The sequence below is a fragment of the Podarcis melisellensis genome (assembly GCF_964234715.1).
Source record: "Podarcis melisellensis genome assembly, chromosome: 11".
Taxonomy (NCBI): Eukaryota; Metazoa; Chordata; class Lepidosauria; order Squamata; family Lacertidae; genus Podarcis; species Podarcis melisellensis.
Window position 1 is genome coordinate 28,980,444 of NC_138543.1, and position 14,534 is coordinate 28,994,977.

A 14,534-nucleotide genomic window follows, 5' to 3' on the forward strand; every position below is an offset into this window, starting at 1 on the left:
TCTTGGTTCATCTTCGTCCTGCAATACCAAGAACTTTGAAAGTTCTTCTTTTTTGTTCTTTCTCTGACCTACTAAGAAGATTCTTTACGTAACCATCTAAGCCACATCAGTGCTCAACTCATGGCTCTCCTCACACGTTTCTCAAGGCATTTAGAGAGAGATAAGATTAATAGAGATGTCCACTCATCAGATGGTAACCAACCTGCAGTGTACATCTAATAAACTTGCTAAACGAATTATCTGTATCATTTGCTCCCAAGTGGTGGAGGAGAATCGCATTACAGTGGTACCTCGGTTGTCAAACTTAATCCATTCCAGGAGTCTGTTCAACTCCTGGAACCATTCAGAAACCAAGGCTTCCTGCACTCAATTGGAAGCCGCGTCGGATGTTCAGCTTCTAAAAAACGTTCACAAATTGAAACACGTACTTCTGGGTTTGCGGCGTTCGGGAGCCAATTTGTACGGGAGCCAAGCCGTTCAACAACCAAGGTATTACTGTACACTTCCATACCTGATCAGTGCACTAAGTTATAGCTGATAAATGCTCTTTATAGTCATTTTCTTCAGACATTTGCTTTTGGAAATAATGAATGCATGTTGGGAGATGGTGTGGCAAGCTCCAACCCTGATCTATTTATGTTCATTAGAGAATCTGAAAAGAATACTTGAAAGAGGGTCTCCTCAGCCATAATGAATATGCATTGGTTGAGGGGGTCACGTATGTTGCCCACCCCCAGGTGTGTGTGTGTTATCTCTAGAACTGCCTGAAATAGGCTCTGTATTCTTCTCAGTTGCAAGCTATTCAAAGCTGAACTGAGTCATACCTGAAGACTCTGATGTTAAACAATAATTTAAAAAAAAAGTAAAAGAAAACAGCCCATACATCAGGGGGTCGCCAACTTTTTGGGGCCAGTGGACAATGCGGAATTTGCAGAAAGTACTGTGGGTGCCAATCAGAAAATAGTGGCTGTGAGGGCATAGAATAACAGAATGGTGGCTGTAGAGGGTGTGGTGTAACACAATGTGGCTGCCACATCTAAAAAGGATCAGAAAAAAGAGCCAGGAACATACAAGGGTACAGGCATGCCCAGCCATCAATGGAAAAAGGCACCTGCATCTGCCACTATAGTAACTGCTCACAGGGAGAAGTTCCCTGGAATGGAAGGGAGGGTGTCCAGTCCTGGCATCCAAAGAAATGTGGGCATGTTTAAGTGTACAGAATGCCAATTGAGTGAAAATACAAATGCACTGTGGATTTTTAAGGGATAATTACTGAGACCTTTTGCAGGCACTACAGGGGATATTACTGGTGAGTGCCAGGTTGGCAACAGAAAGATGTTTTCTAATAATCTGCAGGCAGATTCTTCAGGATAAGATTATGTTTTACCTTCTTTGGGAGAAGGAATGATACTTTTGTAGGGCAGAAAAAAGTAAAGCAGAACATACCCCCCAAAAAAGAATCCATGGCATTAAAATAATCAGCGGCTCTACAAATGCAATACCTTTGGTAGACTGATCAGCCACACACATATGTCTCTGTCAAATGGACTCTATCAATTTTTATTAGAACACCCATGCACATACAGGTTAGTTTTTTAAAAAAAATTAGGCTACACTTGATGGAATATTTGCATCTAAATTAATGGGTTCAAACCCGAGCCAGGAGCTCAGCCCCTGTAAAAATTTACAGCCCTCCCTTTTACAAACAACCACGAAAATCATTTCTGTTAATTGTCCATTTATAATTCACAGCATTCTAGTACACAGCTGTGTAGCAGTTGGGTCTGTTGGTTTGCTGGTTTAGTGCAAAAGAAAAAAAAATAGTTACAAAAACATGGAGACTGGAATAATAAAAATGACGTAGGAACTAGAGATGAGTGTCCGCTATGGGTATTCTTCTAAGCTCTACAATCTGGGAACTAACCATCGTGCCTCCGTCCTGGCTGCCGGGGCAGGACTCGGTGTCACTGATGTTGAGACCTGCACCTGAAAGGAAGAGAAAGGATGATAACATTTGGGAGGCTCGGACATTAAAAAAGGGCAGTATATCCAGCAGAGAGCAAACCTGCTCTGTTCTTTTTTTATTCTGCTACAAATATAGCTTCTCTTGGTCTGGATTTTTGTGCAAAAGAAAGAAGAGACCTCGAAGCTGTGCTAGAAACAATTTAAAACCCAATTTATTTCTGTCCTGTGTATTTCAACCTGTGCATCCCAGCTCCTCAAGGGTCAGCTAAAGCAGGGGCAGATTTAGGGCTGTGCAAGCAATGTGCATGCTCTGGGCGCTGAGCTGAAGGGGTGCCTAATCAAAGCGAGGCTCTGGGCTTTGGGAAGGTAGATCAGGCTCTGATGGGGTCACAGAGTCCTGTCTCCATCCCAAGCCTTTTTAGCACTTTCCCAGCTGTGGGAAGGAGGTGACAGGGCTCTTGGTCCCTGACAGAGCCCTTGCACCTCTTTCCCAAAGCCGGGTGCATCCTTGCCTGCCTTTGGGAAGGCAGTGTGAGGACAGGGGCAGGGGCATCAAATGTTGGCCTTGCACAGGGCACCATAATACCTAAGTCCACCACTGGCTAAAGCAATATATATGGTTTGCTGCTGTGACAGGCAAGAATCTTATGCTGACCACTGATGAGATGAATTCAGTGGTTTCTGAAGGTCCCATCAACTCAAAACACCGTGGGCCATTAATAAATTAAATGCTTCTTGTGTACCCTTGCAGTCTTTTCTTTCTTTCTTCCCCATCACTCCCTCTCCTTGGATTTTTGTTTCTATAAACTGCAATTATAGATAACAGAAAGTTCTTTGGCCTTGCATATATAACTCCGTACAGCTGCGGTATTGCCTCTGTGATGTTTTTAGGACTTGTGCTGATGGAGTATGTGAATGTACACAAACAGAATTACCCATGTCATTGAAAACACAAAACAGAGGTGCAGTGACAGAATCCTAAAACGGTGCTTGATTGAAGTACAAGTTTGTAACTGGATTAACTAGCATGGCTTGCCACTAAGAGCCCTGTGGACTGCAGCTTTGTGAAGTTATTTCAAAACTGTTTGTTAGGGCCATAACCCCTTTGCAAGACTCCAATTCTCAGGGTTCCTTAACAGATAAGCAAAGATGAAAATAATACATGTTTGTGGTGGAAAATCCTCTAACTAGTTTCTCTTGTTGCAAGGTGTTAGCAGCCCAGAAAATTCTACAGGGGAAATTCCACTGCTTCTCCTAGCTTGGCAAATATTATTTTTGTTTAAGGGTTTGATTTTGAGCTGGAAAAACAGCACTCTTCTGTTTATTTCCTTGTGCAGCCTGGGATCTTTGTTCCTCCCTCTTGTTGAATCTTCTTGGAGCCCTCTAGCCTTTAAAGGGCAGGTCATACATAATGTGCAGGCAATCCTCCCAATGTGAAAGGGGTTTAAGTTCCTCCAGTTGTTTCTACTACTCCGTCCAAAACTCCTCACCCTCTCTGCCCTAATGGACTTTTGTTCCTGCAAGGAAAACACCTGAATGAAGAACAGGACCTCAGTGTGTGAACAATGCCAATAGGGATTTCCCAGATGGCAGTAACATTTCTTGACAAAGCTTGGCCCAGGCCAGGAGTAGCTGAAGGATTCCTTCCACTAGCATTACATCAGATGATTGGTTTGCTAGGTTCATGCCTCTAGGAAGTTTCTCTACAGGGGAGGGCAAGACCCATTAGGATGATGGTGGATGCAGCTTCAACTGCGCTTGAATTCTTCATGAATGACAACAACCAAAAGCAGATGGAACAACTCGGCTTCCTCTCTTCGCCGTTTCTTCTGCAAGTGGCACAGACAGATTACTGCTGCCTAGGTGAACACTCTGTGCTCTGGTGTCAGGAAAAGCAAATACAGCTTTTAAAAAATTGCCCAACCCCTATTTGGGCATTTCAAGACTTGCAATCGATATTTATTCAGAAGTGCGTGCAAGCATAATTAAACATGGTAATGCTAAAAAGGGATTAATGCCAGGCATTACTTTCCAGCAAAACCAGTTACAAATGACCAAGGGCTACAGAGGTACGGTGGACTGGGCAGAATCATTCCTGCTGCAAATCCACTGTCTTCAAAGGTGTTGTCCTTGCAATAAATCTGGATCGCAGAGTCCTGCCAATGTGATGCTTTCAGGATACCAGGTTTTCATTTAGAAAACAATTTGTGAAATGCAAATCAGATGGGAGACTGGCAGGGATTTCATTCCAAACAGGTCTTTCTGTTGCCCAGCAATACTCATCTCTCCTTTTTTCTCCAGGGATGATCAAGTGACTCTTCAAAGAAAAATATTTTAGGAGCAGAGGAAATGTGGGAGGTGGTGAAGAGGCTCTGAGAAAGTGAATGGCTGGTTTCCAAAAGCAGATACAACTGCGCTGCTCCAGAGGGGACAACTTGAACCAACCTTCAAATGACAAGAAAGGCGATTCTGACTAAACCTTAGGAAGAACTTTCTGAGGGCAAGAACTGTTCAACAGTGGAATGGACTACATCAGAAGGTGGTGGACTCTTCTTCGCTGGAGGTTGTTAAACAGGCCGGGTGGCCATCTGTCGAGGATACTTTGGCTGTGATTCCTGCATTGCAGGGGGTTCCACTAGATGACCTTTTGGGCTCCCTTCCAACTCTACAAGTCTATGATTCTGTGACTAAGCCACTACTTGGAACTAGTTAGAGGAAAACGATGAAACTCCAAACAAGATAGATGAAAAAGTTTTATAGAGGCAAGAAACACCCAGACGTATATGCAGGATCATAAGAAGAGGTGATTGTGCTCTCTGGGGTAGAAAACAGTGGAGTGTTCAGACATCTTGGAGAAAGGCAACTCTTAATTCAAGCCTAGTCTAGATGTTCTTGTAAATAACTATCATTTCTGTAAAGTTTCATTTTGGGGTGCTCCAGAAACCTGTTGACCTCAGATTCCATGGCATTTTGGCCTCTCAGATGCTGCCTTTTCACTTTCTTTTTAAACAGAAGAGCTCAGTTCAGAGAAATGAAATGAAATTGGTATCTAAAAAAAGGCTACAGAAAAGGTCACAGTGGGACTAATATGCTATAGCTAGCTGCTTTTGGAGTCAAGAAGGAAAAGGCATTTCAGTAAGATGACAAAGAACATCTACTGCAGTAAAAGGCTGTTTTGACAAGAAGGCTTACACAGTTTGAGGGACCCAGAGCTGCCAGATAATCTGTTAAAGAAAAGTATAGGAACTTTATGTAGAACCAGAGTTGAACTCCTGACTGAAGTTTATTAAAAAGTAACTTCCTTTATAGACACAGGGTGTTTCAGAAGTGTCCTACTATGGAATTTCCAGAATTAACTGCTGCTAGCCACCACCAAAATGCACAGCCCAAGGCCAAATGGAATAGCCTGGCATGGCTCATTTTATACCACAGTGCTAAGAATGCTTATGATGTGCTTAAATATCAAACTGCAATTGCTACATCTGCAAGATCTGAACCTTTAACATGTCTAGGGTGTCCCTTTATTTTATTTATTTTTTAAATCCCAATATTTAAAAACTGGTTCTTTAAAATAATAGTAACAGCATTGTGTTGGAACACAAACAGGTCATCAAACAGCGAAGCAACAACCTAAAATATTTCAATGCACAGCTGCTCAGAAAACTATTACAGAAGGCTAAGAGTTCAATGCGACCAATTTGTTATCAGATTAAAGCACATTAGTCCTCATGGGGCTATTTCATGATTTAATACTGGGAAAGTAGATTCCTTGGCCTGCGTGTTTCCAACAATAATTATGAGGTTTCTGCTTCATATTCCCTTGCTAATTTTGTTAGCCCAGTTTCTTTATCAGCTCTGCCCATCTTGCAGTACCAAAACGGAAACTCTGGGATCTGAAGCTTACTTTGCTTCCTGCTTTGAACTTGAGTGCTAATCAAAAATGCACTGAGTTTATCATGGTCCCTCACTTTGTTTGAAAAAGTTTGTGAGACCAGCTCAAGGAGTATGAAAGAGGTAGTTTCAGAGATCTACACAAGGTTATTAGATTATCAATTTAGGGAGGGCTCAAACAATTGTGAGAAGCTGATATTCAGGGGACTATTTCTTTCTTTTTTCCTGTGTGATAGCCATTTTATCTCTGATGGAGAATGGGCAGCTTTGTGATGTGCATCCGACTTTAAGCCTATATCCATTAAAATGAAGGAATCCATGTTAAAATCTGTGCATCAATGGTACTGGACATCTGTAAGACCTCATTATATTAATAATTCCTTATCACTCATTTGTTGAAGAAATGCCCAAATCTTGGTGCATGGATCCCTCTCTGGTGGGAGATTCCAGAAGCACAGACATTTTGGAATGCAGTTATTGTAATCCTTAGTGATCTCCTTCACAAAGACATTGAAATAAATCCTTATTTAGAAGGTGCAACAAGAATCTCCTGTGTAAGAATCTGACAAAACACCTCCTTGTGGCAGCATGCATGGAGCTGGGCTTACATTGGAAAGACACAGGCTGATGTACTGTCTGCAAGTGGTATGACAGGGCATAGAACTTGACTTTGACTGATAAACTTACATAAAGCTATAGAGTGAAGACTGGAGAAATAATTGGTTTATATTTATTTATTTTATTAACTATAACACGGAGGGACCTAGATGGAACATACATCTTTTTGGCTGCTATTATTTTCTGTCTTATACATATCACGACTGTATTTTGCATTGTACCTGGTGTCCAATATCCATTATTTGTATTGTTTCATGTTATTTGTAATAACCAATAACATATATATATATATATATATATATATATATATATATATATATATATATAAAACCAATAACACACACACATATATAAATATAAATAGGGAGAGCGCTTCATTAGCAGACCCAACAAGGTGCCTGCAGTGGCAACTGCTGCCTGAATAGATCAATAAGCTAATTCCAATACTCAATATACTCTGGCTATTCAGTATTAGATCTCACCTTGCTCTTTCCTCATCTATCATGTTGTGCCCAACATCATTTATAAGTTACTAGCATCACAGGCATTCTCTAGCCTTATTCATATATCACTTGTGTGTTGGGGGGTGTACCATGGAATCAAGAGTTGGGCTGTACTTTTAGTTGACTCTGACATCCCAATCATGTGGAGTCCCTACACATGAGCAGGAGCTTGCACATTGGGGTTTCTTTACTGACAACCACACGCCACATTCAGTTGTGGGATGAAGTTGCAGGCAGGCCTAAAAGTGCAGCCCTGCTCCTGGTTCAATGCAGCATTGCCCTATACAGTTCACCCTCCGGATACAAACTTAATTTGTTCCAGGGGTCTGTACATACCCCAAAAAGTCCACAACATGAGGTGCCACTTCTGCACATGCACACAGCGCGATAGAGGGCTTCTGTACATGTGCGCGTGGCAAAACCCAGAAGTATACACTTCCGGGGTGTCCATGTTCGCAACCCGAAAGTTACGTTACCCAAAGGTAAAGTAACCTGAGGGTCCACTGTACGTGAGTCACATAGGAATAAAGCTTTTGTACACATGTCTTTATCCCAGCTTATTCAACAGGCAGAATAGAAACTGCTTTTCTTTTCATTTTTGAGGGTCTACTAGCACCTCCTTGTAGGTGTCCTTGACAACGTGTTGAGCAGGACTCCTGCTCCTCAGATGTGAACACTTAGAGACCAACAATGCTTTTTAGCTGATATGACTGACTGACCTAGACATACACGTACTTGCTCTTGCCTACATTCAGGTGGAGAAGGTAATGTGCAAACTGGAAGTACCATGCTAAATGAAATTGCCGCAAACACATTCACAACAGCCCTTTTGGAGTTGGCATGACTTGAATCAAGGGCAAGCAATTGTGAGGTCTACTTTAGGAGTCTATGTGCCTCCTGCGTATCCAAGCAGCCCCACCAGCTCCTTCCTTGGCTTCACTCTCACTCATTCTGACTGCTCCTGTTCCATCCTCTTTCTCTAACTTTCTCTTCCTGCCTGTAGCCACCCCCTGTGCATCACTTTTGGATCCCACTAAGATTTAACTGCCTTGGGCTCTTTTATGGCCTCCTTCACCTGTGACCTAATGGTACTTAACTGCTCCTCTCACTTTTTGTAGGAGCTGCCTGGATCCTGTAAGCTTTGAATTGTCTGTCCGGAATTGGCCCACATGATTGATCTTCTGCTTCAAATAGTTATTCCCCTTGATGGTATTTTGGTTCCTGTATAACTTATTCCACACATGCAAACAACAATGAACCTGAGGGCATTAGTGAAGGAAATTTGGGGGCACTGCTATAAGAACCATTGCCTTAAGAACACAAGTTCTTTCATACATGCTAAAGTTTACCTTGAGCACTTGAGAAAATCCATTAAACATTCCAGACTAGCTTAGTGTCCTGACTCTAGTAGAATGAAAACAAAAAGCTTAATGTTTTTTCATTCAACTTGTTTTTGCAGGTCTTTAAAATAATCTGCATATTAACTTTAGCACAGAAAATAAGCATTTGTGCTAAAACATTTTCCCCCACTACAATTTGATTTGCCAGACATAATGCATTAGCAAAGAGCACACTTGATCTTTAGAAAAACCAGTTGCATTCCAAAGCATAACATGTGGGCTTCTGAAAAGAAGAGAGATTGCACTTACCTGTTTTTAAAGCAAATATTAGATCATCGAACTCTTGTGATTCTTCATCAGCCACTAAGGAGCCGCTGCTGAACCCTCCCGGAGTTGCATAGGCACTGCCATTGTGTGGGCTCTGTTTAAAGGTAGCACTGGCCTGGCTGCCTGGCCTTAGAGATGCCCTCTCCCAGTCTGCAGGCATCTTGAGAAAACATTGAGAAAGAGGCAGAGGATTACTCTCTGCATTATAATTTGCAGGCGTCCCTCAATCTTCTAGTGATATGACTAGAGCAGGGATAGGGAACTTACATTGGATAATTAAAACATTCCTTTTAAGGATGATTTTTAGGTCATTAATGGTTGTGGCCTTACTGAAGTTGTTGTTGTTTTTTAAATGAAACTGGCTAAATGATTTTTAATAGATTGCAATTTTTATTTCCTCTCTGATACTTTAGTGGTTTTTGGCTGCCTTTAATGGACTATGGTCATTTTAAATACTTTGGACAGGATCACTAACAAACCCTATCAGCAGAAGTCCTGTGCAGGGGCTTCTGCAATGGGGATTTCTTCCATTCCTCCCCGCTGACACCATACCCCACACGTGCATGCACACACACACACACACACACACACTCTTAATATTACTAGCTGCCTTGAGCACACTAAGCCCAGGTATGAATAAATGTTTTAGTGAGAAAGAAACCCAACTTTTGTCCAAGCTACTATTACTACTAATACTACTGGACAGGCAGCGTTGCGCAGCAGTTAGGTTTGGACTTGGCTATCTGATGTTCAAATCCCTGCTGAACAATGAAGCTAACTCAGAGCCAACCAAAACATTATCTTTGATTGAACTGCCTGTTGCAGAAAAAATGCAGGTTCATACCTGTCCACACACACACACACACCCTCCAATAGGGCTTACAACATAGGAAAAGGATTAACCCTCTGCCCCTACTTATCCCTGCTTTTATTTTTTTAAAAAAATAGGCAGGAGGCCAGCTGTGTAACTTGTAGTTTGACGCTGAGCAGTTTAAGCAAGTCACTATCCCTCAGGATTGGTTATGATAATAAAACTCCATGCTGAGGAAGGTCAGGATGCAAGCAGAATGAACATTCATCATTTTATATGGCAATTTCAATTAAGAAGTGCTCCTGAATTCCAACATTGCTTTTAGGCACCCAGCTGACGGATGATGTCAGCAACACATTACCTTACCTTTGGCTAATTCAATAGCTGGGACCATTTGTAGAGACTAAGGACTTATTACAGTGCAGTCCAAAGCCAAGATGTGCCAAGGTGAGTTTGGATTTCGTGGATCTTGGGCTTTCCCAGATGAGCCAGGGCTCAGCCAGCCCAATGGCTGTGTTACTTTCTCCCCCTGCTTAGCTGTGGCTCCACCGGCTCAGCTGGTAGAATTTAACAGAGTTTAACTTAATCCAGAATATGTCCCCCAAAGGGGGTATTCCAGGAGCATGGAGGAACAGGACAAGGACAGGCATAAACCTATTCCAAATCCTATATAGCTTGCTTATGTGATCTAGGGCCCAAACCAGAAAACATGAGCACACACTCACCTGCCAGCTCAGTAGCCCCTCCCAGAGGCTCCTGGAAGGAGTTTGAAATAAGGGTAACTTATGCCAGTGCAAATTCTGCTAGCCTAAATTCTTCTTAAGATTGAGGATTGCTGCATTGGTTATAATGCTGCAGTAACTTCTTCACTTTGCTGCAGGTAGATGGCCTTTCAAAATCCTCCACCCAATCTGTGAGCAGATAAATTGGAGGGACCTTTTCACCATATTTCTTGTGGGGTAAGTGAAATTCTCCAATAGTTTCTTGAAGGTGGAACTCTCAATCAGTAGACTTCTTTCTCTTTTTACTAAGGTTTTTCTCTCCCTGATTCTCTTTTGCTGCTGCAAGAAACCTAGCCATCATTTCGCATATTCCAAAATTCCCTAAACCCAGTGTCATTCTGGGGCATTACAGAGGGTAGCAGCAGCCACTACATACAAAATAATAATATCCCCCCCAAGAGGGCTTTATTTTCTAGAATGAAAACAAAAATCTGAGAAATAACAGAAAAAATGTCTTTGAGAAAAATTGGCATTCTGATTGGCTACTGTAATGTGGCACTGGCTCTGAAAATTCTCCAGGAATAACAACTTTGAAATGCAGAATTGGAGCTAGAAGTCATATGCATGGCAATATCATCATATATATTTTTTAACCAGTACAATTTGCCAGTGTCTTTTCCAAGGCAAATTCAAGGTGCTGCTGTAGACTGTCAGAGCTCTAAACGGCCTGCATTCAGGATATCTTAGGGAGTGTCATCTTCTGTTTCTCCTTCTCTCACGTCTTGTGAGTTAAGATCAAGCAGAGTCATTGCTCCAGGTGATACCACTGTCAGCATGACCTTATCCTCTACTAAGATAATGGTGGCGCCAGTATTACAGAATTCCCACCGCCCCTGGAGAAATCCAACAGGCCTGCTCCATGGGAGTTTTTAGCTGACTAGTAGAAAAAGCCTTGCTGCTTCATCAGGCTTTCACTAATCTGTGTGCCCAGTTATCGTACTACTGTTGTCAAGGGTAGTGCTATTAGTCTTCTTTTGTACTGTGTTCATTTATATTCTATTTTCTGGTTGTAAGTTGCTTTACATTTTTTCTAACATTGTGTTTTGATGCTGTAACCTGTCCTGAGACCTTAGCATGAATGATGGGCAATCAATCAATCAATCAATCAATCAATGAAATTGTTCCAGTCCATTTTTTTCTTTTTCTTTGAGAACCTTTCTTTGATGAAAACATTCCATAAACATGTAACTTTAAATAAAACTCACTTTGGACATGGTTACCATCATGTTATATGTACAGTTTATAATCTGTATTTGATGTGCAGTGCTGTATATTAATTTCTCCACTACTAAATTGAGTGTGCTGTATTTGTGGATGTATGATATCTTTGATAATGAAAAATGTTTATTATTATATGCAGTATAGTATTGTTAGTGCACTGCCAAAGCTTTCTATTGCTGCTACTGTGCCGGCGGGATTAGTGGGTTTGGTTTTTTGCATGTTGAATGAAACGTTAATGCTTCACTAGATTTCCCTCTCCCCATGGTACAGTATAATGTATTTATGAGTATGTTTTCAAATGTCAGTTGCTTGGAGACCTTTTAGATAACTAATAAATAAATAAATAGGCAGCACAGTTGCACATGCAACCCCCTGCTCCCATCAACCCAGTTTCCACAAGAAACCTCCACATGTTGAACATAAAGGTGTGAAGAGCTTCTGTGTTTGTTCAGATGTGCTCAGCAGCCCCCTTCAGACAACTTCTTCCTCAAGTTGGGAAGTTTGGAAAAGTGCAAGTGGGGAGAAGACATTGGGAGTGGGGCCAGCGCATGCACCCTTACACACTGCCACACACACATCTCTGGCATGTGTTGCTCAGGTGCCCAAATAGGGCTTAAACGAGGCTGCAATCCTATATTCACTTACCTGGTTGTATGCCCCATCAAACTCAGCATGTCTTGCTTCTGAACATGTAAAGAATCACACTTCAAACAAAGTGCTTTGCAATTTTCAACACGTGTGCCCTCGCAACAACTTCAGGTAGGGAACTGAGACAGTGAGGTCCTAAACCTCTCAAGCCTACGCAATGAATCTGAGGCACAGAATTGAACACAGATTTCTGAGAGCCACTAAACTGTATCTGCTGGGTCACACAAGCTCATATTTGCATTTCAGGGTTTCTTGATACATTTACTTAGTGGGTGGTGTTCTGCTAATGAGTTGCATCATCAGACACCTTCTGTGCCAACTTTTAAACGCCTGCTGAAAGCTCTTCTGTTCTGCAAGGCCTGTGCAGGAAAATAAGAATATGTCTTTCCACAATGGTTACTTGATGTCTGTTTTTAACTTTCGCATGGTTTTTATTGTAAGGTTCTGTGTTTCCATTGCTGCAAACTGCTTTGATCTATCTTTATGACACAGTGGCATACAAATATTTTTTATAAATAAATAGAATAAAAAATAACGATTCCCACTTTTCTTCCTCCTCCACCCACATGTGCTACATGCTCTGTATGCCCTTGACAAATCTGCTCCAGAGGGTTGTTAGAACTACTTGAACAGATTTGGGAGGCCAAGTGGGAACATTTTGTTGGGCAAGCAGAAATTTGTGCATTGATTGGATGATTTGCATAGCACTACATTGGATTCCATTCCACCCAGTATATTTTTTCTTAGTATGCTTAGGTAAAGTAATGCAAGTACCTCTTCCATAGCAGCAATTAGGTTCTGAGTAGATTTGCTGATCTCTGCTCCTGCTGGAGGCATGCCGCTACCATGAGTGAAGAACGCAGAACCTGGACTTGTATGCCCATTCATTTCAACTGTGTAACTTGCTTTCACAGGGCAACAGAGCTGGTTGTGCAGAATAAAATAAACCACGAAGACATAAAGACCCTGAAAAGAAGGGAGTGAAGGGGGGGGTGCAAAGTAAGCTTCCAAGTATGACATGAGACTGCTTTAAATACGTTAAGGAACACCTTATGGTGTTCATATGTTGCGTTCAATGACGTACAATTTATGTACCCAATTGTTGAGCTGTACACCTGTACAGTTATTCACACGCAATGTTCAATGAGTGTACAGTATGCACTTGTGTACTCAAGAGCTGAGCTGTACAGATCAACAAGTGTACACTCTTTCACAGAAACACTTGCAGATGTGTTCAGTGTAACATATGTGAACAGGGTTTGTGTTGTGAGAAGATTCTATGCAGAGTGGCAGATTTTCCCTAGAATCTCAAGTGACAACAGTTCAAATGATTATACTGTACATTAAAAACAAAAGCAAGAGAAGGTGTCAAAATAAATAACTGCCGTGAAAGGAAACAGCAAGGTGATGCCCCCAGGGACTCTCTAGAAAGAAAAATAAGCACTGTGTGTTTCTTGTTTAAACCCACTCATCTTTGAAGGTAAGCCAAGAGTGGGGCAACAAAGATTTGAATTTATCACAACAGTGAGCAAAGAGGCCTTGGATGGACCAGATTTTGATGTACTTTCTGTCCACCCCTGCTCTAGATCTCCTCTTACCATTATTTCCTAAGAGTCTACTAGGAGGAGGTGGGACTATTACAACAGACCCCCTCCCTCCCTCTCAGCAGCAGCAGCTCGCTGTCTGCAAGGCTCTCTCAAGTCAAGCAGAGAAAGCTGCTTTCTAAATACTCCCCCAGAATCATGTCTGAGTCATGATCAGGTTTGGGGCTTGTTTTTCAAACCAGGCAAGCTTTGGGCTTGTACAGATGGCAATATTTTTGGAGCAACAAAAACAGCTTTGTTTCTCACTCCTCCTTGCTCTGATCCAGCATTGTTGCTGTGAAATCAATAGATACATGGTGGCAATTGGGCAATGGAGATGGGGATGCAGTCCTGCTACAGGATGGGTACTCTTGTTGTGGGAACAAAGATTGCTCATTTATTTGTTTTATGCACATCATGGAACAACAGGCAGGAACCAGGCTCAAATCTGGCACTTTCTGTTTGTTTGTTAAACAGGGCTACATGACAGCTAACATGGAAAAACATGGAGACATTCAACCAGGAGAGTGGGGAGATAAAATGTGCATTGCAAAATAATGCCAAATGTGTGTGAACATAGTTGGCCAAAAACTGTGCATCTTGTCACCAATGAGGCTACGAGCATTCTCCAACAGATGCCCTCGAGACAGCAATACAACAAAGCTGCATGCACACACACAATGTTAAAAGCAATGGCACATAAGGATGTAAAGTGAGGTTTGTTGGAAGAGACCCAAGGCTCATCTAGTCCAGCATTCTGTTTCCCACAGTGGCCCAACAGATATCTATGCAAAGCCTCACAAGCAAGACTCATTCCTACCACTGTTTCTTAACAACTGGCATTC

General features: G+C 41.9%; 1 protein-coding gene across 4 annotated transcripts in view; it reads right to left on the bottom strand.

The window, feature by feature from the left end:
* Positions 1-1,533: 1,533 nt before the first annotated feature.
* The window catches only part of ADGRV1 (adhesion G protein-coupled receptor V1), a 242,414-nt gene continuing 229,413 nt past the window's right edge, over positions 1,534-14,534 (bottom strand). For 3 of the 4 annotated variants that reach the window (XM_081930116.1, XM_081930117.1, XM_081930118.1), the window contains 3 exons: positions 12,881-13,072; positions 8,627-8,804; positions 1,534-1,986 (listed from right to left, as the gene is read on the bottom strand). In XM_081930116.1, coding sequence (XP_081786242.1) covers positions 1,868-1,986; positions 8,627-8,804; positions 12,881-13,072 — 489 coding nt within the window. In that variant the 3' untranslated portion in view covers positions 1,534-1,867. Of the gene's footprint in view, positions 1,987-8,626; positions 8,805-12,880; positions 13,073-14,534 lie in introns of those variants that run through there. The other variant, XM_081930119.1, reaches the window with a different exon arrangement.